The sequence below is a fragment of the Lepidothrix coronata genome, unplaced genomic scaffold (genome assembly GCF_001604755.1).
Source record: "Lepidothrix coronata isolate B3197 unplaced genomic scaffold, Lepidothrix_coronata-1.0 Scaffold10, whole genome shotgun sequence".
Lineage (NCBI taxonomy): Eukaryota > Metazoa > Chordata > Aves > Passeriformes > Pipridae > Lepidothrix > Lepidothrix coronata.
Genome location: NW_016690190.1, coordinates 1,221,495 through 1,249,117, shown reverse-complemented (window position 1 = coordinate 1,249,117; position 27,623 = coordinate 1,221,495). Strand labels below are relative to the sequence as shown.

Below are 27,623 nucleotides of genomic sequence, written 5' to 3'. Positions count from 1 at the left end.
AGTTTTCCCCAGAGAATTTTGCAATTAATACAGATCATGTTCTTTCCTTCTCCCCAGACACCCAAAATATTAAGGCTCAGAGAGACCAGAAGATAAAGTCCAAACATTTATTTTTGTAATAATCATTAAATATTTTTATCACAAAAAAAAGCCCCACAGTTCATAAAACTCTTGCTGACAGACTATTCACTTCTGTGTTTTTGATAGAACAGAACAAAAATTTCTTCTTGCTTTGGTGTTCAAATGAACTATACTCTCAAAATTAATATAAAGAAACACTGCCTTTTAAACATGCTCAAAAATCTCTTTGAAGTCAATAGCATAACAAGGTTAAAATAAGTAACACGGAGAGTGCCAAGGTGAAATCATTAAAAAAATGCAAGATATTTTTAAAAGTTAAAGAGCCGCATTCTAGCACTGAAAAATAAATAATACACTTCAATATTCTCACTTAAATTCATATTACATATAGTTGGATTGTTTTAAGGAAACACAACCCTCTCATATTTAATTCTTTTCATGCAACGTTGTTTATTTCAAGAACTCATGCAATATAAACAATATTTTACTTGAGCTCACTGTTGTAACATAACTTGGTACAGAAGTTTGATTTTTAAGTTAAGAGAACGGAAGGGTAAAAGAAGAAAATCTTGAAACAAAATGCGTATTATGTGGATAACACCACCCAAGCCAATTAAACTGTTCCTGCTTAACACAGGAAAATTAAGCAAACAAACTGGCTCCTAGCCAGCTTTGAAAGAATAAACATCACAGAGCTATAATCAACAAAACATGATCAAGTTCAATAATGCAGAACGGAATAATACAATCTTCTTATTTGCTGGTAGTAAGATGGAGAATGTAGAGTAGTTTTGGTGGTTTTTTTTTCTTTTCTTAAAGAGTGAACTAAAATCTCTGGAGCATGAGTGGTGCTACACACCTGTAACACCAAGTTCAGCTGTAGCTGAGCATTAGAATAAAGAACTGAAGGCAAATCGGGGTATTTCCATCCCCACATTTCAGTAACAAGTTATGCTAAATATTTCTTGCACGGCCTCACCAACAAGTCTCCTGATAAAGTCAAACTAACTTCCTGCAAAACATTATCTTTCCATCCAGCAAAACAGCAGGACAGTCAGATGAACTTTCTCATTTCAAGTGTATTCATCTGTTTAAATACACACACACACTTCAGGCGTGTTGCCCGTCAAGTTTGAAATAGGAGCACAAGAAAACAAAATCCACAATCACCTCTGAGGACATCATACTGATTTCAAGCATACAGGAAAACTACTTATAAAACTGTGCAGACTAGATTAAAATACATTCTTTACTTTGCAAACATGCTTTTAAAAACATGAAAGATACTGTATATGAAATTCAATCTCGGTAATTGCACATAATACAGACAGGTTAAAAAAGAAAAAGCCAAAACGAGAAAACTTTTGGTCATCAAAAGTTTGTTTACCTGACAATCATGAGAAAGCAAGTGAAATTAAGAACACCAGATGCTATATGTTTTGTTAATTGTATGCTTTTAAAAACCAAGGCTTTAATAACTAAAATTTGGAAGTTATTAATCATATTATACCTGCTAAAATGGCTGGAGTGGGAAGCACCAGTTAAAAAAACAAACAAACAAACTACAAAAAAAACCCAACCCATTTCCTTTGGATCCAGAGAAAGAAAATAATTCTTACTTAAAAACAACTATATAGCAGTTCTATAAAGTGCCTGTTAGAGGAAACACATCAACAGATGTTTTCCTTGTGCAAAGTAGACATTTTTCAGCTCAAATCTTTGGAACAAATGCTACCCAGAGTTTGTGTTTATGCACTACCTTCAGTTTCAGTAATTCAATAAAACTTTTAATCTGCACCACCAAAACTATTTTTCTTTATGCAAAATCTGCACCATCCCTAATTCAGCTTTCAGGGCTTGAGCTAAAAACATGTCAACAGAAATACTCTGGGTTTCATTTTCTCATTTCTCATTTCTTAATTTTTCTTTTAACTCCTTTGCCCATTGTGCGTATTTACTTCTGACTGTAAAAGGCTATATGAAATACATTCTCTCCTAGCAAACAGCAAAACCACGTTGCATACCACTGTAATAAGACACTGTTAAAAATTTTAAAAGCAGCATTTAGGATCAAACTAAAGCTTGATGTAAAGATCTGTCTCCACTTCAAAATGCAAAATGCAAGACCTCTTGAAATTACTTTATTACTAGAGAGTGGATATTTGAAGTGTTTTGGAACTTAAAAAGAAAGGTGCCTAAAAGTTAACAAGAGGAAGCCGAAGCAGCCCAAGCTACTGGCAGTTTCGGGTTTAGGCTCAGGTCCACCTGCAGCCAAGCACAAACATTACAAGAACATAAACTGCACAGACAGTAGAAAGAGCCCATCAGCCTGAGCCCATCAGTGCAGCACAGCCACGTCGACACTACAGCCATCAGCTCAGTTAGGTCAGGCTCTAGCCACAGCAGCAAGGAAAGGTACAATACGTACACTATCCCCCTGAGTCTCACCCTGACCTGGTTATTAGCTGTTAATCTCTTTCTGCTGTGCCTTGTGCAACCGGACGTGTCTATCTCGTATTGGCCTTTTCAGCCACCAGCGCGCTTGTAACAAACGTGGGTAGAGCCCTTCCCAAATCTTCGTTTGCGAAGCCCAGCCATGACAATGACAATTGATTAACACTGGATTTAAGCTTTTCAGTACCAAGATCCATTAGAGGCTCCAGCTGGAGTGCTGAAAAGGGCCAGAAGTGAGAGTACAGGTATTTCTTTGTAAACCGCAAGGCTGCAGATCAAAGTTTCCAATAAACAAAAACAATCACCTCAGAACACCACCAGTCCTTCCCCTCAGATGTGCTGCCCTCCCTCCTGGCCTACTACTGTTTTGGCAGTCCATCATCTCTTCTGTGTGTAAGAGGAGTTTTCACACGTCTGAGCAGAAGAGGAGAAAACAGTTACAATGCTTATGAGATTAAGTATGAGATACATCTAAACCAAGGTAACAGATTTAAGTGACTTAAATAAAAATACACATAAGTTCAAAAAAACCAAGATATATTTGTCCATTTTAGACAGAAGTCACCGAGTTTTCATTTGATCTGAACTGTTTCTTGTAGGAAAGGTATTCTGAATGTACCAGTGCACAGCTGATCTGACCAGCCTGGAAGTTCATGCTGCAAAGGAGTCCTTCTTGGATAAAACGTGTAATCAGGCTCATAGTTCAAGAGACAACTCAGTGATGCCATGTAGATATCCGCAAATCTAGAGAGACGTCTTAAGAAATAAGTTGGATTCTCATCAGTTCTGAATATGCTTCCGAAATGTGCGTTGAAGAAATACCTGTTCATCTCCCTGTCCCCCGAAGAAAGAAAACAAAGACAATGAAGTGAACACACCTGCACACATCTCTTCGCTAGCCAGCACCCAGAACCTGAAGCAAGCAGTTCCTGTAAGATGGTCTATGCACTGTTCTCTTGCCATTTTACTTCTAAACACTTAAATGTGCCACATAAGAAATTTTTTCACCCCTCGCACACACGTAGCCCAGATCTAGAAATCACAGTTGTGAACAGAAGAGCTTCAAACTTCTGACATTCTGACAAGTTGCTTCTGACATTAGAAACGTGACATCTCAAGCCTTCTTTCTAGAGACTGTGAAAGCAGACTTTTACCTTTATCTATATCCTAATGACATCCACTTGTTCCAAAATAACAGACTTTTTAAAAAAAGTCAAATATTTGGCCTAATGCACACAAAAAGCTTAAACCCTTCTTGGAATTAACTTCTGTCATTAGTTGCTGCCAAGCATCACTCCTATTTCGTTTACTTCCATGTTTCTAGGGAAGGCTGCTGCTGGTACAGCTGCTGGCCTTGCCAATTGTGCCCTTCACACCCCCTGCATTTAGGGATTACTCCTCTCCTTCGCGATAAGAGATTATTAGACTTTCAGTCCCATTACCTATCTTTGTGATAAATCCACTGCTAAATCCAGTCTAGTGCAGAGCCCATTTTCTATGTATTCTAAAACATATTACATGTCATCTGAAGAAATCATCTAAAAAACCAAAAAAGTAACCTAAGCCTTGACAAAGAAATACATTGTTTAATTGTGCAGAAGCTGTGTAATCAACAGCTGAACACAGAGGGAGAGGAAAACCAAAATGAGAAAAGTATTTGATTTGATGTTACCTTTTCATGCAGAGAAGTAATATCTGTTCTAAAGAAGGGGAACAGGGGTTCATATGCACAAAGTGTCAGAGGAGAGAAGAGCTACACAAGAGACAGGTAGAATACTGCTATAGAAAAACATCTTATAAGGTCTGTAACTACCAGGAATCAGGGAGGGAAAGAAATTCTGAAAAAACCTGTGGAAGACATTACATAGAACCCTTGGCTATCACTAAGCATATTGCAAATCTTCATCTCCTGTGTCTTACCTCAGTTCCTTCCTTTCCTTCTTCCATTCTTCTAAAATCATCTGAGAATCAGGATCACGGTGAACCTGGAATGCAAAGTATGGATAACCTGTAACTAAGAATACCCTCATAGATAAGCCTTTCCATTAATAAACCCTTATCAGCCAACGGGACATGAGCAATACTTCAGAGATCAGTATACAGAAGTTATCCACATGCATTTTAAACAAACAAAAGCAGGAACTGATCCAGGCTAACCAGTGGAGGAAGGGGATGAGATTTTGAGAAAACTCGTATTAACTAGCCACACAAATAACTGCATTTATTTATCTACAGCCAAACACTTCAATGAGACTCAAAGCACTTGCAACATCGATGTCCAGCATGTAGAAACTTGGCTGGATCCCTTCTGCTACACAGAGCCGATTACACACACACAGAACAAACCTGCATGTGTTCCAATAATCCTGTCAAGGTTTGCAGCCAGGTCATGGTTTGAATGTACTTCTCTGTGTTCATGATTTTAATCTCTGACCGTAACTCTGGAATAATTGCACCAGTGCGCCAGCCGTGCTTCAGGGTCAAGTCCTATTTACCAAGAATTACAAAATACAGGTATTAGTCTTAAGAAGAACTGCTTAAAAAGAACTGAAGAATTTGACTATTGTGTATCCCAAAGGGGCACTAATTGCTTCTTACGTATAAGCAGGAATATGAAAACGTGGGACTTAACTGTGCCAATAAGCAATAAAACTTAATTTCAAATTAAGCTTCAAATCCTGTATTTTTGAAGAGAGATAAAGAACACACAAGCACTTGCAAATAAACACTAATTCATTAGGTTTAAAACAAACAGCAGGACATTTCTCTTGTAGATGAGACCACTGTTGCTGTCGGAAGTACCTGGAGGAACCATGTGTTGGGTTTGTGATATTTACCCTAACATTCAGCTGACAGAAGGCTCCTATCAGGAGCCCCAGCTATTCAAACTCCTCCTGACAGGTACAACATAAGGCAGATGCCACCTCTGCTTTCTTATCCATTGTGCCAGACTAGAACACAGCTGCATCCTCCTTTTTTTGATCCTCAGTCTTCTCAAGCACCCAAATTTACTCTTCTTTTCAAAAGCAGATTGGGGAAAAAAATGTTAACATCATCTGCTGCTGAAACATGTTACCATAGCTTGGCAGTGGAAAAGTCCTATCCAGGCATTCGTATGATATCAATTACAAAAGACTTAAGTGGTGTTCACTTACCCTAAATTAACAGCTAAAATACATTTTCTCATAAGGTGGTAAGAAAATGCTCAGAGAGTTGGGATACAAACCAGAGCAAAGTCTTAAGAAGGAAGTTTACCATTAGTGACAGGAAGATTTCCTCTTGCATTCAAATCAGAAATTCATTCAGCTCATATTACACTTGGCAGTAAATGTCATCCAAATCACACGTATCCTGTATATTTGGATATCTCTGTTTACTCTGCTACATCTGACACAATCAGTATCTGGATCAGGTATACAAACTCACACATTCCCGACCACAGCTAGTAAACAAGTTAAATGCTACAAGTCAGGTGGAAAACATGGTTGGCCTTTAAAGAAACCAATGTTCTTCACTGCAGGAAAAAGCAATATGGCTTAACCACAAACCAAATTTTGTTGTATTTCAAAATCTCAAATGAAAATGTGTTATACTGAATAACTGGGGAGGGAGACAGGAAAACTAACAAAAAGCCTCTTCTTTTATCTTATTTTGTGAAAGCGAATGACTTACTGCCAAGTCACTGTATATGTGGTCACCAAAGTAGAGCACCTTAGAGCCCCTCCAGCCAGTAAGCTTCAGAAATTCATACAAGTTACCCTGCAGAAACAATGACATGTACATTGCAGAAGCATAAAACTTGCATGAAAAAGGAACTTAGCACACTCCTAAAAACACTTTCATATCATTAATCTTGTTCTCAGTTTACATATTACGAAGCCCAAATTTTGCAAGTGTTTTTCAGTAATACTATCATTTCAAGAGGCAAGGACATACAATACCAACAATGAATTTCTACAATTTCAGACGTGAAAATAACTGTCTTAAAGAACATATTACATTTTAGAAGCTTTTATGTCTAAAGAAGTTTGGGATTCTAGGAAATACGTGTTAAAGTTGAACCAAAAAGGTTTATTGAAAGCATACCTGTTTGTAAATCTGACCTTTCTGCAGCTTGTGAATCTTGTCCCAAAGCAACACCCCCCTTTCATTCACCTTCCGGAATGGTCTAGAATAGATATACAATCGTTACGTTGCTGTAGAAATTCTGTCACTTCTTAGGAGATTAAAATCTTAACATTAACAATACTCATCTCTCAAAAGGAAAACATGCTGTCTAGCACCTGAACATTGTGTAACAGAAGAAGCAAGATTCCAAAACTTCCATTTTAACCAGTGAAAAGCAATGTATCTCTCCAGTATACCTACGACGTTTATTAGTTTGAGAACAGCTGTTAAGATGTAAGGCAGGGACCCCAGGCAGAGGGGAAGACACAGTATGAATTGTCTGCCAAGAAGGAGAGAACACAAAAAAACTGAAGATGTGTAAAAATCTTCCCCAATACCTCATTTTCTACACATGGACAACTGAAGAAAAGGGTAAAGGACTGGGGGCAAGATGTATAGCAAAGTTCTTTTTAAAATAAAATGAAGAAAAGTAAAGGGGAAAAAATCCCACCTCCCTCTATCTCACTTTCAAATCATAATTACACATAAAGAAAAAGGTCTTTTTCAAATGTAAGAATAGTGTATGCACATTACAAATGTGTTTACTTAATTGAACAACTAGTTCAAATATTCCAGTCTGTCAGCCAGAGAGACACCCTTTAAATATAATTTGTGACTAAAAAAAAACTGAAGCAATGGAAGACATTCCCAGATAAAGGGATGATTCTGAAAGGCATCAAAATTTCTCATGTTTCTTAGAAAAGAAGCGCACTTCACCAACTTACAAGCAAGATGTTAAAAATAGCTTCTGTGACCCTGACTCCAGTAGCTGTGATAGCTCCTGAAACTGTCTTAGGTAAGACATGGTAAATATTTAGACTTCAGAATTGCATGTTGCTGCATTTTGTAGTGACCTCATACAGGATTTCACCAAGTATGATTTCATTTTACATTGCAGCCAAATTAAAATATTTCGTAACACCCTCTACAGCCTTATATGGAATAAGCTGCTTGAATCATTCTTTACTGACTAAACACCCACCTTCGCTTATCATTGAAGAAGTTTGGTTTATCAGCCTGGACAATGACCACATCAAAGAGATCCCTCCAGTCCTTGCCAACTATGAACTTCATGCCTTTGTCCCTAGAAAGGACAGAGGGATATTAACAGTGAAGCATAACAGATGTGCAGTTATCAGAGCAACATAATTAATTACACTGGAGAACCTCATTCTCCCCATGCTTTAAAAATGTATAGATAAACAGAAAACAACTGCTCACTTACACAAAGCTGCTGGGACTGTTTGTGATGAGAAACATCTTCTTGCCATGATCAGCCAGTTTAGCTAACACTGCACGAGTTTGCTCAGCATAGCAGATGTATTTCTCTGTCAGGATTGGGGAAAACACAATATTAATTGAGAAAGTTTTTCAAAAGAATTTTCTCTGCATTCAACCAAGGGGTTCAGAACACAAGGCACTTAACAAAGGCACCTTTGACAAGCTTTCAAGCTTTAAAAATTTAGAATTTGTAATCTTAAATATGGAAGCCAGAAAGATCAGTATACTATCACTGAAAAAAGCTTTGATAGATTGTATCATTAGTACTTACCAATATCTGCTTCAATTGCTCTGTACATTATTCCTTTGATATGGACATCCCTGATTGAGTCCTGTAAGGAAAGCAACAGAGCACTAGAGAACTTTAAAATCTTTTCAAGTATAAGATCCATGCTCACTGCATAGCAGTAGCAATTTGTTTTTAAAACACTTCCTTTCTCAGAATTGCACTTTACAGAAATGCCATGTAATGTTCATCGAATATATATGTCACTACTAAAAGAGTAAGCCTGTCCTCCAAGACATTAACTTTATAATTTTGGGAAGTACAAAACTGTATAGCAGAGGGGCTGTTTTACATAACTACTGTGAAAGGTTGCTGAGAAGGGTGAAGTGGGGTGAAAGCCCTCTGCAGCAGCAGAGTCACCACAGATTTCTAGTGACCTTTGGAGCAGAACACATTCCTCTCCTCTTGCAGGGAAAAAAAAAAAACCTAACCAAAAGTTTTACGTCTGACAGATTTTAGATTACAATCACTTACAAATGCCCTGGTTATTTAAATAAGGAATTTATGAACAGATGAAAGAAGCTAAATGCTTGAGCAAAGCACTAGTAAGGAGCTCTGGAGGCATTTAGCAGCTCTCATGAGCCAGCTCTGCACCAGATCACTTTGTTTAGATCAGTGGCACTGCCATTTCAGTACTTACATGGACTACGTCCTCAAAATCCTCAAAAAATACCAGTAAAGGGCTTCCAAAATGCTGGTAATGCTGAACAGTACAGAAATCCCTACACATACCTCAGCAGGAATTACATGAACTAGCCTTCCGACTCTATGCAACCACAGGCAGAAGCGAAAATTACTCTGGAGGTAAAAAATTTCTTAAAATCCATATGATCTACTTGGAAAAGTGAGAAATTCAACATATGAATGCATCACATGTGTTGAACAACTACACAAGTTGAATACAAGTCAACAAGGAGCCAGGAAAAGGTTTTGGATGGAATGCCTGTGCAGACAAATACTATCACCTTGGGCATTATCTCTTGTGTTCTTACACAACCATGACATAAAATGATCTCCTCTGCAGGATAGATCCTGAGGAATCAAGAGGGTCAAATTACCAGATTAGTACTAGAGTTTTTCTGGAAGAGGAAGAGAGATAAACAGGCAAAACAGACAGCCCAGAAGCATAAGATAGCAAGTGATTGTATACTAGCCAAGATGTAGAGGCATTACAACTGAAAGCTCCAAACTGGAATACCCTATAGCTTCTCACATTCCTGATAGTGAGAAAAAGGCTTTGTTTAATAAGCAAAAGAAGTCTTATCAACTTGAAAGAACTTCTCCACTTTCCCTCTATCCACCCCTCTAACGTAAAAAAAGAGCAACAGCCCTAGAGGATGTCAGATTTCAAAAAAATTTCACATGATTCTGTGTTTCTTTTCCAAGCTCTACTTTAATTTTACTTACGTTTTTAAGGTTATATAGCAATAATTACTCCATACAAAACCTAAGGTGAGGTATTTCACTGAGGCTGACACAACAGGTGAAAGCTTCCTGAAGTGCTCACAGAGAAGACACACAAATATAGAGGTTTACCTAAATCTTCAAAGCTACTACCTTGACATCTTTGTACAGATGAATAGGTTCGTAGTCTATGTTGTTTTTCAGAAAATATTCGTTCACACAAGAAAGGAGTCTCATTTCTGGCAAGGAAAATATATCCATGAATTGCTTCATTGTATTTCCTTGTGAGCTCTACAGTGGTGGGGAAAAAAAAAAAAAAAAGTCAGGCATTTGTCAGATTAAAACACTTTCATTCATTCCATATAAACATTTCAGCTTAGTTGCAGATATTCAGGTTTTGCCATCCCTTTCACATTGCTTCAGATTCTTCTTGAACTAAGACCTTCGATAAAGTATCTCCAACAAGAGCATTGTGATTAATTCTTCAAATAAATCCAACTCATTACTCTTAAAAGCAGTATCTTAATTCATAAAAACAAGACAGCGCTCAGCTTAAAGTCAAGAAAAGCCCTTAGAGGTCTTCACTACAAATCTCCACTTCTGCAAATAAGGAGCACTGGGTACTGTGATGGGGAATGGAGGTTTTCTTATTTGTTTGGGGTTTTTTTAGTAAGTGGAATACTGATTGGGATTGCAAAACAATTCACCTCCTTAAAATAATATAATAAAAAGCTTTAAGAATCTACAACAGCTAATGCAGTAGCAAGGGAAGAGATTTCTAGTCTCTAAAAGCTATAATGATAGTCATATCACCCTCACAGTAAAGAAAGGTCATCTTCCTGATGAGGAAGCACCCTGTGTTTCAGTTTGTGTCTCTTGCCTCTTATCCTGTCACTCTCCTTTCCAAGATCTAAGAAAGTATAGGTCTAAAGAGGGAGGCCCACAGGGAATGCCAGGATGATATTCACAACTGCTGTGGAGAACAGACTCGGGAATCCTAAATTCAGCTCCTTAAAAAAAGAACAAGTGCAAGAACAATAAACTGCTCCACAGCACAAAGAAGGTCCTTTCATGTCAACATGGAATTAACACCCCTAAGTAAAAGGTGTAAAATAAACTTGACTTTTCAGTAAAAAGACAGCACCATTCTTCATTTGGAAAAGAGGAAGGAACCTACTAGCAAAAGATCAATCTTCCTGAGAAAGTCAGATCTTAAACCTAAATGTTTCATCTCTTATCATTCATCTTTTGTCAGATCCTCTTACTATCACTCTGCCAGTCTGCACACAGGAGATGTCTCCACACATTGACTTGCTGCTACATCAGTCAAGCCATCAGACCACCAGGAAGAAGTACACAGCCTGGGTAAAGCACTAGATATGGTTCATTTCTCAGCCTTTATCAGATTTGCTGTGCAACACTAAGCAAGTCACTTGATTTTCTATGTTCCACTACTCTGTCTGAATGACTAGGCAAAGGAGCAGTCAAAGAAGAAACTACAAGAAGTAGGAAAAAAAAAAAAACTTTAGAGGGCAAACTTCACATCTAGTACTATAAGTCAATCACATATTGAGAAAATATAACTGCTAGTTATAATGAGAACAAAATTTAGACACCACTACCCTCACACCAAAAAAAAAATAATCAAAAAACCCAAAAACAAAACAAACAAACAAAAACACACATGACAACAACAACAAAAAAACCCACAACCATTTATAAAGATCGATTTGTGTTTTTACCTTTCCATAAAAGTCACTCATTTGTTCTAAAGGGATATGGGAACCATCATACATTGCAATAACTTCTTCATCTGGGACAACACTGAGGCCTCTGGAAAACAACATCAGCTTTAGTTCAAAAGTCACATTAAAATTTTCAAGTAATCACCAAAGTCCAACAGACTAACACTTAGACCTGGACCTTATTAAAATACTAATAATGTCACAGGAACACTTTTGTCTATAAGCTAAACCAGCATCTTTTCTTACCAAACAAGCAACATTTTAACAGACTGATACACACAGATCACATTCCAATTTTAACTTTAAAATTTAACTTTACTTTCTTACAGGAACAGAGCTAATTAGTCCATTGAAATTATGCCTCAAGGGTTTGTAAGTAGCTAGAGCTTACAGTTTCTTATCACAAAGTAATTTCTCACTGTCTTCCCTTCATGAAGTATCAATGATGTGATAGTGTTTAAACCAGATTATTCTGCATCATGACCTTGAAGATTCAAGAGAAAGAAAAACGTACACAGCATTTAACTAAATAAGAATTTGTTTTAAACTGCACCAACATTTCAGTTTCACAAAATATAAGATTACTTGAAGGATGGTTGACAAGTAATTAAAACATAAAAATACAACAACAAATAGGGAACGAGGAGATATGATCTCTCCCCAAAGTTTCTTTATGAACTATTAAGAGAGTAAAGGCTTTGGTTTGGTTTTAGATGTTTGCATCATCAAGCATCTTTTATTAAAGCATCTAAAAGACTGCAGGCATGCAAATATCCTCACCAAAGGACACAGAAGTGTTGAGATTCTGCTTAGGAATAAAAACCACAAATGAAAACCAAATCAGCCAGTCTCTTTTTTTCTATGCCTACTTTAGGTGTTTTGCAGCTTTTTAAAACAGGCTGTTATTTCAGTGCCTCCCCTTTCCTGGTCTCACCAAGAAGTGTTTTCAGGCATTAAAAAATAAATAAATAAATTGATTAGCCTAGTACTTTCAGTGCTCATCATCCACACAGGCTTTGCAGTGAAAAGGCATGATACATCAGCTTCCTCAAGGCTTCTATGGTAGCAGAGTCCCACATTAACCAGCTCCTTTACTGCTCTTGTGAATGCTACCCTGACTGGTACATAACTCTGAGCTATTCTTGGCAGGACTCCACCATTCAAGTCAGTATTGCACACAAACAGGGCAGATAATACTTCGGTTTTGTAACAAAGAGTTCAACATCACCCATTCCACAGCAGAAAACACAAATGTTAAATGCAACCAAATGTTAAAAGGATACCAAGTAATACCATCAGAATTGAGAAGGTACCTTCTGGTCTGCAGACAGCTATGCCAAATGGTATTTGAATACTGCTAAAGAAAACACTTGTGGATCTGTAACTACTTAAGAACAAATCAAGAGAGGACAACTGTAAAAGCCAAAGTGGAGAGGTGATTGTCTAGGCAAAGCTGCAGATTAGTTTTACCAGAAGACTCACAGTCTTGACACAGTTAATAGTCCAGCTGTAAAACTAAAAAGTTTGTTTTATTTCACTGACAGCACGGACAAAACTAACAACCACCGATATGCAGCACCTGACAGCAAAGCTCAGTGTTGGTACAGAAGAGAAAAGGTAATATCATTTTAAACAAAATTAAGAGAAAGTACTAAGTGAAGTGGTAGCTTTCACTCTCACGCTTACACAGGTTCATAAATAACAAGATGTGCAGCCTAGCAGTCCATCCAGAATTACTTTGGGTGACAAGGAGAACAAGGGCCACCATTGAGATTGTTGAGATTCATTAATCTCAACATCCTTCTAGAGTTTTCTTGCATGGTCATCATGTTTTGGCTTTGGATGTGCTTTTTGTACTAGGAGTTGACAACAACCTGATTTTCTGCCTCTTCATTCTGTCTCACTCTGAGCCATAACACAACAATGCTGATGGACTCACCACCCATTCATCTTCTCATCTAGGACACCTATACAGTTCCAGTCCTACCACTGCTCTTCCTGACATCATTTCTCACATCCTTCAGCCTCTTTTTTCCTCCCCTCATGACTGTACAGGTGTCTAGGGAAACAGCATGCAAATGTGATGAAATTCTGATGACCAACTCACGCAGGCACCACCAACACATGCCATCCTTTTGTCCCCTCCATCAACATTTCTTCTGGTGCTCTCATATATACACGTTTCCATCCACACCAATCTTTACATTTCTACTACATACTGCTACAGATAAACATAGCTTTGGTTACCCCACCTGGCCTTTAATCTAACAAACCAGCATTTTTCACAGCAAATCCTGCCATCAGTAACCTTTACACCGAGTTCTCTGATTCCCTCCTAGCCCTGCATAAATGATTTCTTTGAAAACCACAACAGGCTTTGTCAGTGGAAACATACAATAATTATTCTACATCAGCACACACAAATAACTGGCATAAAGTTCCCCTCAGACTCTGACGATACATACAGAACACATTGTTTTGGTAGATTTAGATAGCTACTGTGTTGATGGTAGGAGCCTAATGCTGGTCCGTGCCATCTTATGTCCTTTTTCATTTTCCTTGCCTTCCTCTACCCTCTCCCAAAAGGCATCTCAGCCAAATTAGTACAATAACAGATGAATGACTATGGCTGAATCATCTTGCCTACTTGCACAACTGGCAAACAAAAATAAGTAATGAGCATATTATCATCATTTCATACTACCATATACAATCCCCCACAGTAAAACACTTCAAGGTCGCAGCATCTTTTGGCCCCAGATGAAAACTTTTTGTCCAATGACTTGAAGAAAGGTGGTCTGGCTTCTTGCTTGATTTAAAATCTGGTATTGTGTATGGTGTTCAAGTCAGTCAAATGTGTACTGCTTCATTACAGCAAACTGAGCCATACTAAAAACTTTCCTGTCAAAGTTCCCATATAGTAAGTCTATATCATGCAACAAAGAACAGCACAGAGATTACCCATGTTACATCAATTCAGTAAATTCAAAAAGTAAAAGTGTCAGGCTGTGTCAAGCTTCCTTCTGCAAGTATGACGTGGTTGATGTGTCCAAACTTAAAAGCTCTGTGCAAACACAGCAAGACCTCTCAAGTGTCTCCACAACCACACCAAAGTCACACTAACAGGCACTCTGTGACTATTTACATAGAAAGCAACAGCAGAAAAGTCATCAGTGTATTTTTAGATGTCTTTCAGCACAATTTAACAGCCGGAAACAAAGTGAGTCAGCACTATGTGACCAACCAGCCTGCCAACTTCCCCAGCTGGACCAGGGAATCAGCTGTACTGTATCAGTCAGTAAACGTGTACACATGTCTGTGTGTACACACAGAGGTGCAAAGAAACCCCCTTTCAGTAAGCCTGCAATGTTCATTCACGTCTGTGCTTGTCAGGGTACAGTTCCTGATACGAAACAGAGATGTACAGTAATAAATGCAGTTAAAAGTTTCAAAAAATAAGAGTAAACATTCTTATTATAAATAGAAAATAATTTTACCCACCTGTAAACTGTTCCCAGCTGAATATAATGAAAAGCATCGATCTTCATTAACAATGCCTTGCAGGAAAAAAAAGAAAGTAACAGTTTTTATCACATCAACTATTTCACATGAAATTATAAAAGTCAAACCGATTTTACCTTTAACCTGTCTCAAGAACACCTGAGCACCCTCACTTCAACTTCCTTCATAGCTCCCAAAAAACTTTTATCAATTGTTTTTACCTGGGTTTATTCTGTTGCACTCTTAAGTTGCCTTCCCCTGCCCACCATGAGGACAAAAGACCCAAAACGTTTTCTAGTTAGGAGCTATTCAAATACAACTACTAATAATAATGATGCTTGCTATGAAAGAGGAAAATATGAAACAAAATCCTTACAAATCAACACAGAGTGGAATGCTGGAAGACTTAAAAGCTCTATTTATTTTCTTTGGTTGGGTTCTTAGCACCAAGTAACACATCACAAAGTTATTTATACATACCCGGTGCACATCATAATGAAGTCCTCTGATGGCAAAATTTGGATCGTAATCATATTTTCTTATTTCTGCAGGATACTAAGAAAAGAGAGCAATTAATTTAAATCCATAGTAGAAACAAATAAAAATTGTTTCTGCAGAACTTTAAAAGTCTAAGTTTTCTATGCTTTTCATTTTCTCTAATTGTTAAGAGGCTTTTGATAGGCTGGTGAAGATTTGCAGGAACATATGTACACAGTGCAAGACAAGTCAACAATTTTTCCAAAAATCCAAGGTTTTAAATCTAAGTCAATCATGGTACTTGAAGCTGGACATCCAGGTATACTCTGTAGTGATTAACTTTGAACATCAGCCTCTCGTTCAGAAAATTTAATATATTCTTAATATATTTAAAAAACTCATTGTTTAGAGTTCTTTGTGAATTGACTTTGTCATGTACCCTTTCCTCATGTTCTTTATATGTAACGTAGGGAGCTCACACCACTATTATATAGTTTTCTAGCATTTTTCAGTACAAGCTCATTTTCAGTCCATTGTAATTTTGTCCTGCTTTAACCATAGGTTGCCATGAAAAAAAAAAAATGTTAAATGTGTGCCTGGGGCTAAGGGTTTTGTTTTTAAAAGGTAAAATGCTTCAGTCGTTTCAACAAGGCCTGAGTAAACTATCAATTCTTTGATTAACCCTCTGAAAGGCAATCTTTCATTTCCCTCCCACAGGCTACAGTAGTCCTAGATCTTGACAAATCCATCTCAGGCACATTTTTCACCCTGTCTACAACAGCCTCCATGCATGTATGGCTAATTTACAAGCCTTGGCGGGGGGGGTACATCATGCAGCTTCAGTGGAGGCTCTAGCCACTCTTACAATAAATAAATGAATTGCAATTTTGCACAAAGTTTTTATCTTGCTGAAGAGGACTTACCCTGCAGACCATGCCTGCATTGAGTACGGGCATATACAATTAAAGAAAACAGCCCTTTCTCCAACTATCATCCCTAGCAATCACTTCAAGAAAACATGTGGTAGGCTACTGATCTGAATGAAAAACAGCATCAAAAGCCTACAGAGAGGTTAGAAGACAAAGATTTGGCCAGGGGACATGAAGCAGAGGCACAAGGGACATCAATGAAGGATACAGAAACATGATCAATTAAAAGTTACCATGTGCAGAACATGACCCAAAGCAATCACATCAAGCATGTACAATGAAATTTATTTCTGACTTTTATCAAATTTCTGCATACTTGACTTGCCTACTTTATTCTACTAGAAGGCTGTGTTTTCACATACATGGCAGTACATAAGAAATAAAGATTGAGCCTACCCCAGCACACAAATCAAAGCCTCCTTACAAACCAAACAAAAAAAAAATTATAAAAATTGTACTGTTTGCTTACTCCACTTTTGGTAGCGATAAACATAACTGGACTGAAAGAGCAGTCCCAATAGGATGGCACAAGGCCTGCATGCTAGGAAAGAAATAAACCCAAGAACAAGAGCTTACACTGAGCACCTGTTGCCACCTCCGTGATTAGCACTAAACTGATGTTTATTTTCTTGGACATACTTCAAAATTCCTTGCTTCCTACACTGCATTTTGCAATTTCTGATGAATTACCTCAGACTGCAATGACCAAAATTGGTCATCTTTTAGACTGACTGTAACAGTCATAACAGACAATAATATCTAGAATTTTTTTTTCTAATGTTAAAGGCAAAAAAAAATTAGCAGCATAAGCAGCTACATAGACAGCACCAATAAAAACTGTTGTCCCTCAGTAAATTCCAAGAGGAGACAATGTATTTTGGTAAGCTGTCTCAAAAAGTAATTACAGCTTTGTTTACTAAAGCTCAAGAGACTTTAATCAAGAATCATTTTTTAATCATTTTAACCATTTCAATTTTTGTCTATAAGAAGAAATCTTGACTCCTACAGTAACATTGTTTTTCACAAGAACCACACAGCTTTAATAAAATGTATTTACACATCCTACAGAAATCACTACCAAGGCACTATCATGCCAAAATTATAGGGGGATCAAGCTGTGTATGCTTGTAGCACCCACGAAGTTTTGTTTGTTCTTGCAACGATATTTATAGATGTTTATATATAGCTCCTAACCTTTAGATTCAAATACGAAAGTAGAATAACACCACCCATTCAGATTTAGGTTGTATAAAAATACACAAGCAGTTTTATTAAGTTCTCCTGTGGACTTTTTGTCTTTTATTTTCCTGCAAGTCCTACAGTTCAATAAGCTTTGTCTCTTTTAGTCCACCTTTTTTTTCCAGTCTTTATGCCAGCAATACCTTCAGTTTCCTTAGTCACCCACCTCCCCCCTGCCCTGCTTCCCAACACACGGGAACTTTTCCCATCCCCAAACTACACAACAACCAGCTCCAAAATGCTTGGATGTCAACTGGTCACCACTGCAAACACAGTGGCAAGGGGTCAGGGGACTACTGAGCTGAACACTTACTCATATCCAGGCTCTGATTACAGTGTCACTGAACACGCTCCCCCTTCAGCAAACACAGCTGAAACGCCCGGTGCACACAGAGCACCTTGCAAGCACACAGTGCAATCAAAGACCTTCCTCAGAAGTCAATCTAAAAATACTCCATATGGAAATTAATCACTGCACTCACAGCAGTAGATAAAACAGAGTAATGGTAAGTTTTAAGCTTTTTATTCATTAATGTGACTCCAATAAATGACAGTCAGGAACAAACAACAAACCACACCACCACATTAAAAAATAAGACAAAAATAACTGTACTCCTTAACAGACTGTGCTCTGCTCAAAACTGCAGCTGAGAATAAACCAGCACTTCTGTTGTTCATATGTAGCTGTTGTACAAAATGTGCTACAAGGGAGACAAGCTCGGACTGAGGTATGAAAAGATGAGTTATGCCTCTCAGTCAGAAATTATTTATTATACTCTTTATTCATAAAGTTTTTGTTATTCCATTAATTTTACTCACCCGATGTTCATTGATAAGAAGATCTCGAGCAGCATTGAATATCAGCGTGTGCAAATGCTTAGAATAAAAGACCAACGTGTAGTCATAATCAAAACCATAAATTTCAATGTCCGACAGGCTCATTTCATTGTTTGAAAAAATAGCATCTGGATTCAGCATGTTACTCATAATTGAAGGAACCAACTCTGTGAAGAGAAAAAAAAAAAGTTATATCAGCCTTGCAGTTTTATTTAAATAAAGACATAGAAATCCATGAGCAACTGCTAAATATAGATAAATGATGATGGAAACTACCAAACTAATTCACACTAAGCAGCTATTCCTTAATAATATGATGCTATTGAACATGCTGTCCTAAACTTGTCTGGATGGCCCATAGTTTTTATTTGAAGCACACTTTTCTCTGCACAGTCCAAGTTGGAGAGAAAATGCATTTTGCCATCTTGCTTATCAGAGAATGGCAGACATAATTTCTTGCTAACTCTGTTAACATATCTATTAAGGCTTTTGAAAATTAATTTGGAGTTGGAGAATGATATTATTATTATTATTACTACTCCTCTAGGAACCTTGTCTTCTCCTCCCATTACTTGGTCCAGCTCCTGCCACAGAAGCAGAACTGACATTGTTTTAATTTGGCATTGATTTTTTTTTTGCTTCACCATTTCAAGGTTACCACATTACTTGAGTTCAAGTTCAGTAAACTTTATATGACTGCCATAGTTTCCAAACAACTGTTACATACACACTGCTATGCTTACTAACCTTCTAGCAAATCAGGAAACCAAAAATATTCTGCTTATTCTCTACTTAACATGCCCAGAGTGTGTAAACCACTTCCATTTTTAAGGCTGTTTCTCTTGATATTTGATGGAAAAGTATACAGAGAAGTTAAGTCCATAATATATCAAGTAACTTCAGACCAACACCAATGTCAGTACTAAACATTAAGAACATTTACATTTCTTGTTTAGAAAACTTGAAACAGTAGCATTAGGAGGCTAAATACTACTCTCCTGTCAGCATAAAACATGAGTATGTTTTCCTTCCTTCCTTTCTCATAGGCTACCTTTATCTATTCCAGACTTCCCTACTAATGGGAAAAAAAAGGGGAACTATCACCTTAAATCTGTGCTTGGAAGGGTGAGTTTAAAGGGAATATGGTCTATTTGGTTACTTTCTATATAGGTTTAAAAGGAATTGATCAAGTTTACCTCAACACCTTCAGCTCTGAGTACAGATCACTACATGTTCCACCACCAGAGGAAACCATCTCAACAAGGTGGGGGTAGGTGTGGAAACTCCAGGTCTGTTAAATAGCACTCCATTTTGAAAACTCTGGCCAACTCACGGAATGGGAAATTACATTTCTTTTGTAAAAGCAATGCCTTTAACTGCTGCACAGTTGACAGGCAGATATAGTAAGTAACATAGAGATGCCCAATTACAGTCAGTAATCTGAAACCATTCAACTTTATCAGATGCAGATACCCGAGTTTTTTAATTTTTAAGAGAGGAAGAAAGGCAAATTCATTGAGTTTAATTCCAAATTTCAAATAAAGCCCAGGAATCATATCAAATGCAATTTGACGTGCTACAATTAAGGCAAATACTCTTCCTCTATTAAAAGGGCCATGAATCATTCAATTAACTTCAAGATGTAAGCATATTTTTGCGAACTTCTAAAATCACGTTACAATACCCATTTCTGTATTACAGTTAAAGTATTTCTTCAAATGTCAATTGTTCAGCCTGGTGACTCAACACTTGTTTTAAAAACAAAGATATTTATATAGCTATACATAGATAAAAAGATATTTCAGCTAAAAAAAAAGCTTGAGTACTGCCTGTCTAAAAACAGACAGCGTAAACACTTGGTAGCTATTAGACATTCTGGCTAGCAGAGAGCATCCAAAGTGCTATAAACCTTATTTTAAAAATCAGGGGAGATGTTGAAACATCATCTCAACATCATAACTAAATGAAACGTCACATGCTTGAAGCCATTGGGCGACTTGGGCTGTAATATGAGTCTGAAATATTCTAGAAGCACTTGCCTCATCTTTTGCCAACTCACACCCGCTGACCGACTTATTTTTTCATAACATTACCCTGAAGTATTATTTGGGTGTGGTTTAGAATAAGAGAAAGTTAATTCCCAAAACAAGAAAAGGAAAAAAGGTTCAAAATAAAAGGCTCTTCTCTTTTTCCTATCCCTTATCTGACCCTCCAAGATCCCACAGCACTCTCTTGAGATCTCTAACACAGTTTTTAATTTCACTTCTGAAATGCTGACGCTGTTTTATGTTCACAAATGCTTTATTTGCACCCAGCATTGTGAAGCCCACATTCAGGACTCTTAGGTACAGAATAACACAGTAATTTCTTTTCATAAGGCCAAAACATGCTATCTAAAGGTTATCCATTGCCACTACGGGACAATCTTTTTCACTTGATATTGTAGAACACACTATGCCTCTTTCACTTTCAGCTCCCAAAAAAGATCACATGTTCAAGCTTGCACTCGAGCAAGTATTACCTTAGTAATACTAGTCCCACCAGAGCAAAAGCAGAAGCAAGGAAGCAAGCAAGCATCTGTCCCCTAGCTTTTTGCCTAGCTGGCCCAAAGAACAGGGCTCCCCAGAGTCGGACGTATCACGAGCATTTTACAACGCTTTATAGTGTTATAATGGAACCATAGGAAAAATGAAAAAACATCATCCAAAACTTCACAGGATTTTAACTTTTCGGAAGAGCAGCTTACTGCAGAAACTCCCTCAAACAGACGACCAACTTCTCGATTTCCTTTTTACACTTGCTTTTCCCCACCCAACGCATCTCCAGCACCTGCCACCTTGCCCAGCCCGAGCCACGCTGCACGAAAGGCTCCTTCCTCGAGGCACCTCCAAACAGCTGCAGCCCCGGCGGGTGCTCTGACGGGCTCAGCCCTGCGGACCTGCCGAGGGGACGGTCCGACCCCTCTCCCAGCCCGGCACCGGGCAGACCACGGGAGGGGAGAGCGCTTCGCCAGGCACTGTCGGACGGACCCGCGCCTCGCCCCCCGAGCCCCTCACGCTGCCCCCACAGCCTTCGTCCTTCCCCCGCTCCCAGCCTCCAACCCGCATCCCTTCGCTCCGGGAGCGGCGGCGCCCCGACCCCCGGGGCAGGTTGCCGGGCACGGCGGGGCGGCGGCGCCGCTGCCGCCCGCGGGCGCCGCTCACCCTTGGTGACCCTCTTGGCCTCCTTGTAGCGCGACCACAGGTAGCTCTTCATGTCGGGCGACGGCTGCTGCTGCTGCTGCGGGGCCACGGTGCAGAAGGGAGCGGCCCCCGCGGCGGGCAGGGGCAGGGGCAGGACCCGGCACCGCCGCCCGCCCGCGCCCGCCCGCCCCGCCGCCAGCAGCGACCGCGCCGCCGCTGCTCCCGCCGCTGCTCCCGCCGCTGCCGCTGCCGCTGCCATGCTCGCACACGCTCCGCGCCGCTCAGCCCCGCCGAGCCACAACAACGCCGCCGCCGGCTGAAGTCACTTCCTCGGGCCCCGCCCCGGGGCCGCGCCGAGGCGGGAGGCGGGTCCGGCTGCGGCCGCAGGTACGGCCCGGGAGGGAAGGAGGGCGGGGCGGCCGCTGCTGGGTGAGCAGCGGGGTCCGGCCGGAGCGCGCTCTCGGGGCTCACCCGGGGTGCCGGGCCGGGACTCTCGGATCTGCCGAGCCGAGGAAGGAAAGCAGCGTCCCCCCATCCGTCACCGCCTCCAGCACCTGCTGGTCAAGGTCAAGGTCAAGGTCAAGTGGAGCCGCTCAGGGAGTGTCCCCCGGTTTCATGCCTCTGCTGCTCTTCTGGTCTCTGCTGTGCTCGGAGCTGCCGGGGGTCCTTTTACCACAAACGCCACATCAGATGTTTACCTTTTCAGCCAGCGTGCACTTCGGAAGTGCTCTATACACCTGCTTAAATCCGTGAGAAAAACAAGCTCAAAAAATACAGTGAAACCCACAGAAGTTCTACTGCTGTCTTGAGGCCCCCGTGTGCTTGTGAAACACTTGCCACTGATAGCTGTAGATTCTGGCAGTCTGAGAACTTGAGCCATATCTATAAACACTTGTAAAAAAAATATGTATTAGATGATTCATGGATGAAAAAGAACAAAGACCAGACCACTGTCAAAACAGAATTCCTGATGTGCTCAGAAACTCTTTACAACAAAAGGAACATATTCTTTTTCCAGTACAGTAAACATCAAATACAACTTGTTCTTATACCAAGGAGATCCACATAACCCATTGTCACTTATGGCTGGAAGTTACTCAGCCATTCCTCCCCAAACATCTCTAAATAAAGCAATCCTATACAAAACTGAAGGATTTCAGGCTAAATACTACCCTGAGCATTCTCTTTTTTTACAAAGAATGATGCTCACCTTATTTTTACAGGCAAAACCACAACAAACTGAAAGAAAAACAATCAATTTGGATTTTGAAGTGTCTGTCACTGGGGAGATATGTGCTCTATCCTTCCTAGCAAGGCTGAGTTCTTGATTAAGATTACAATTGTGATCGCCAAAAGTCTAATACTCTACAGACTTCCTGCACGGGGTTATTGGTGGAGACAAGATACAGCTTTCATCGAAGTTCCAACATTATCATTTATGTTACATTGTCATTTTGTTATTTCAGTAAGTGATTCTGGTATACATCACTACAAATACATCATGATAAATTCTGGGAACAAGCAGAGAACAAGATGATCAATATTTAGAAAACAGACAAGGTGAGAGGAAACACAGCTTCATAGAGAATGCCTGAGCTAGTACTTGCTTTCTTTGATCTTTCTAGTCAGAGAAGATTTTTACAGAACACTTTCATTGGAACATCCTGTGGCAGAGAAAATGAAAACTCCCATTTAAGTTTTGGCATCAGATTTTTCATGTACAACTAGAAAATAAAATTAAGTCATCTATGAAATTACAAATTCTAAATTCATGGCATAGTTCTAGAGTATTGTAGGTTTTCTTGTCACTCCAACTCCTAATCAATCACCTTCAACAAAGCAAAAATGCATTACAACTGGACAGCTTTTTCACTCCAGCCCATGGGTTAATTAATCCCACATGCAATTCAGTTGAAATTAATAGAAAAAGTCACATTGTTCTTCTCCTGAACACGGCCTAGCCTGGTCTCCCAGTCCCAAGAATATAAATATTGTGAACAATAACCACTTTGCTAGGTGAGGCATTCTCAAGGGAAAGTTACAAGGACTGCTCTGAATAATACAAGGAGGAGCAGTAATGAAGAAGCCATTTCCAGCAGTTCAGTGGAAGTGTTGCTTGTTCTGGCATAAGCAATAAGAGAGTATTGCAGACATGGATTTATGTTCCCTCACTGTTACACCAGGATTAAGGTTAGAAAACTTGTCTCTAATAGAAATCTGGAAAAAGACAGTAGCAATATCGCTCACTCCTTGAAACCTGACGGCTTTGAAGTTTCACATTCATTTCTTGTTTTATACTAATAGACTAGAATGACAATACTTCTGTTTCTTCTGCAGGCATGTGCAAGACAGAGGCTTGAATGCGAAAACTGCTATTGTTGGTAGAAACCCATACTTTTGCTGCAGAAAGTTTGGCTCCCCAGATAGCCAGGACTAACCTATAAAAAGAGATCTGTGCTTAAGTATCTAGTCCCAGTGCTTTCAAAAATCACTGTCCCTGCATATCAGACAACATGCTCTTTTAATGCTTGATGTATGCAGTACAAATTAAAAGAAAAGTTGTTTCTTTGGTGTGATTCTGTTAGCTAAGACAACTTCAATGGGGTGTTTGGTGAGCAGGTTATTCTCACAAATCAACGTAATCCCTAAGTGTTAGCAGCAAGCCTGGAGACAGAGCTAAAACACTAAGTAATGGTGTTTAAAAATAAGTTTTTAAGCAACTCAACTTCAGACAACTCTGTCCTTTCCCTTGTCTGCTGGTCTCCAACTCAAATACTGGAAAATATGTGGTAATGTAAACTGGTATGAAGGAGCATGCGTGGAAATTAATTTGCCTTTATTTGCATACACATCCCATCTTCCAATACTTGTATCAGTTTTTATTTAAGCAGAATACAACATGCAGAAGTAGAGGATGTCATTTTTTTTCTAAAATGGCACTTAACATGAAATATAATCCTACAGGCTAGTCTTACTTTAAATGTCCCTTCTAATCAGATCAGTCCAAGTGATCCTAGAGATGAATAAAAGAGAAATTTCCAATACTTTACACAATGCACAAAAGAAACCAGACTTTCCCTCATGTTATTTTCAGAATTTACCACACTTATGATACTTACTCAGTACAAATTGAAAGGTGTTTAGGTAAGGCTGACAATTAAAAAATAAAAACAAAAAAAGAAAATGAAAACCCCTACCCGACATAAAGAGTTTCACAGAAGACTTATCCTTTCAAAGAAGAATCTCAGAGGGCTGTCTTACTGCATGGATAGAACAAGAGAAAGCATGGGCCTAAAAGCAAAACAGCATAAGTTGTGTTATGTACATATCACAGAGCCTGATTTATATCTGGCATCCCACTACTATTCAAGGCCTGTGGAATTAACTAGGGTCTGGTTGGGGACAATACACACGATGCTTATTAGCGGTTTTATTTTTGACTGAATTTTATGGCCGGGAGTAATGCGGAGAGAGGCTACATAGAATCCTCAGTTCACAAACACCAGCTCTATTAACAATGTTGAAGGTTCAAGACACGGATGCAATGTGATCTCCATGTGGGCATATTTGAAACACCTTTGAGAACTTGTCAAGTGTTTCACATATATTATGTATGACAAGTTAGACCTATGATTGCACCACCTCTAATTTCTTGCTTTTGAAAGTTTTGTTCACACAGGGGAAACATGCAAATTTCCCCACAGCCTGCTCAGCCCTGCCAGCTCCTTCTCATGTCTGAGGTCACCGAGAGCACTCAACACTTTGGAAACCACTTGGCTAATAAAGACACTCCTGCACTTAAGTCACTGAGGGATGGATTTCTAATCAGCTAGTACAGCCTTCAAATAAAGCCTCAGATTGGGCTAACAGATACTACAATTCATTAAAGTGCCATTGAATGAAATTAAAATGCAAGGCTAGGAAAGCTGACAATATCTTACTGCAGCTTCTGTGGTGCAACATTCCAAATGGAACAGCTTGGTAAGCAATAAAAGCTTTTGACAGATTCTATCAGACAGTTGTTTATTACAGAGCTGAATGACCCTGGACTGACAGAGAATGGGCAAAGGCAGCACAGAAACAACCTCCTGTGAAAGAATAAAGAAAGAACAGTCTTTCTTACTGCCTTAAAAGATTCTGAGGAATGTTAGTTTCCTCATCTTTAACATATTTCCTGCTTACATAAATTTTCCTAAATGTGTTTGTGAAAATTATTTCGCTTTAACAGCCACAGAATGCCATCAGATGCTATTGATTCTAGTCTTCTTGGAAACCACACCCTGTTACAGTCCTTTAACCAGCTGGTACTTCTCCCACTAACAAGTGCTTCCATATGGAAAGTTTTTGCATACGTTAAATTTTTATATACTTTTCATTTTCGTATTGGTATTTAAAAACAAGTGGAATTGTGTTCATGTGCAGCTATTTCGTAAAAGCATCTAACTCTTTGGAGAAAAAAACTTTTTTTCCTGAGCTACATATCTGCTTCCTTTGCTTCTGTTTCAATAATACTATCACTAAGTAAAATTAATTTGCCACATCCAAAGTGGAAAAATGAGAATATAAGCACACGCTACCTGTGCATATTAATACACGGTTAAAATGAGAGCAGAAAAATAAAGCAATCGACGGAAACATTAGTGCGTGTGCTGTTCCACACAAACTTCTCTATAAACCACAGCTGAATACTTCCAGTGTTACACTTCCATAATGCAACTGGGCAGAGAAGATTCTGACTATTTAGTTCTGCCTAGTGAAAATTTATCAGCTGCCCCTCCTCCGAGAAGAAATACATAATCCAAACAAGTTAGGAGATTTCCTGGTAACTCAAAGTGGGACAATTTTGCTATCCAGAAAACTTGGAATGTGAATTCTGGTACGTTATTCCATCCACTACAGACATCGCCAAAACTCTCAAGGTGTTTTAATATAATTTGAAGTAGCACATAAAGTTTGTACAGACTTAGGAAAATCAAAAATAGGGACATGAGTTTTATAACTGCTTTTGCCCAACTTTCTAGCTTTTCAGCCTTATATTGAGAAGATTAAATGGCAATTAAAAAAACCACCATTCTTTTCACATGAAATACATTTTGAACTATATATCACTTAGGAGCAAACTTACCAGAGGAGTTAGATGCCTGTCATTATTTTCTGTTAATACCATCCAGTATAGCACACGCTACCTGTTATGTGACAGGTGAGCACTTAACCAGTATCTGGTCCAAAGGATATTCTGAGTCTGCAAGGTAAAAAATAAGCAATGTTAAATTATTTTATACCAAACCTCAAAATAATAATGCTGGCAAAAGAGGCACAGCCAAGAGTGTCTTTACTTAAGTTCACAGTGGACAGGAAATGTAAAGAAACACACTCCAGAGACAGTCAAACTGTCTGGAAGATGGGTCGCATCCCAGACACCTCTGCCTGCCACCACCCTCAACCATTTCCATTAGCTCTTGCACAAGTTTGTTTAACCTTCATAAAAAATATCCTGAATTAAGAAAAGCCCACCAAGTGTTGTTAACTACAACTAATTCAATTTTGCATTGTAGACACATCAGTATTCTGATCCTAGCTAATAATTCAAAATATTTGCCACTGAGAGGAACAAATTAGCCTATACAGAAGCTGGTGCTATCACACCAAGCTGCTTCTGGTCTTGTAGCTCAGGCATCTCTATGCTACACCAATCTGAGTTAGAATAGCTCAAAGAGCAAAGAATATTTTTGAATTGCACAGACATGCTAACATGGGCCAGAGTGTCCTCCGAGTTACTCCAGTTGATGCTGCCCTTTCCCTCTCAAAAAGTGACGGCCAAGGCATTCCAAGTGCAGGACCTAGGAATTAATTTCCCAAGGCCTGCCTCACCTTAGGGTTGTAGAAAGAGAAGATGTCATAGCGTTTGCTATCTTGGCTCTCTATCACTAGAAGACCACTCTTTACATAACTGACCCAATTATCAGCATAACACATGACATCACATTATGTGACTAAGTAGGTCTGGGGGGGTTTTCCCCCCACTATACTTAGCCAGAGC

General features: G+C 39.0%; 1 protein-coding gene across 1 annotated transcript; it reads right to left on the bottom strand.

The window, feature by feature from the left end:
- Positions 1-514: 514 nt before the first annotated feature.
- NT5DC3 (5'-nucleotidase domain containing 3) lies at positions 515-21,842 on the bottom strand. The gene is made up of 14 exons (XM_017804597.1): positions 21,605-21,842; positions 18,384-18,568; positions 15,400-15,474; positions 14,920-14,975; positions 11,416-11,506; positions 9,827-9,964; positions 8,255-8,315; positions 7,928-8,030; positions 7,685-7,786; positions 6,622-6,703; positions 6,208-6,294; positions 4,882-5,022; positions 4,456-4,520; positions 515-3,369 (listed from the first exon to the last, which is right to left on the bottom strand). Exons 1-14 carry the CDS (start codon positions 21,840-21,842, stop codon positions 3,108-3,110), a joined length of 1,686 nt encoding a protein of 561 aa, XP_017660086.1. The 3' UTR covers positions 515-3,107.
- Positions 21,843-27,623: the final 5,781 nt, after the last annotated feature.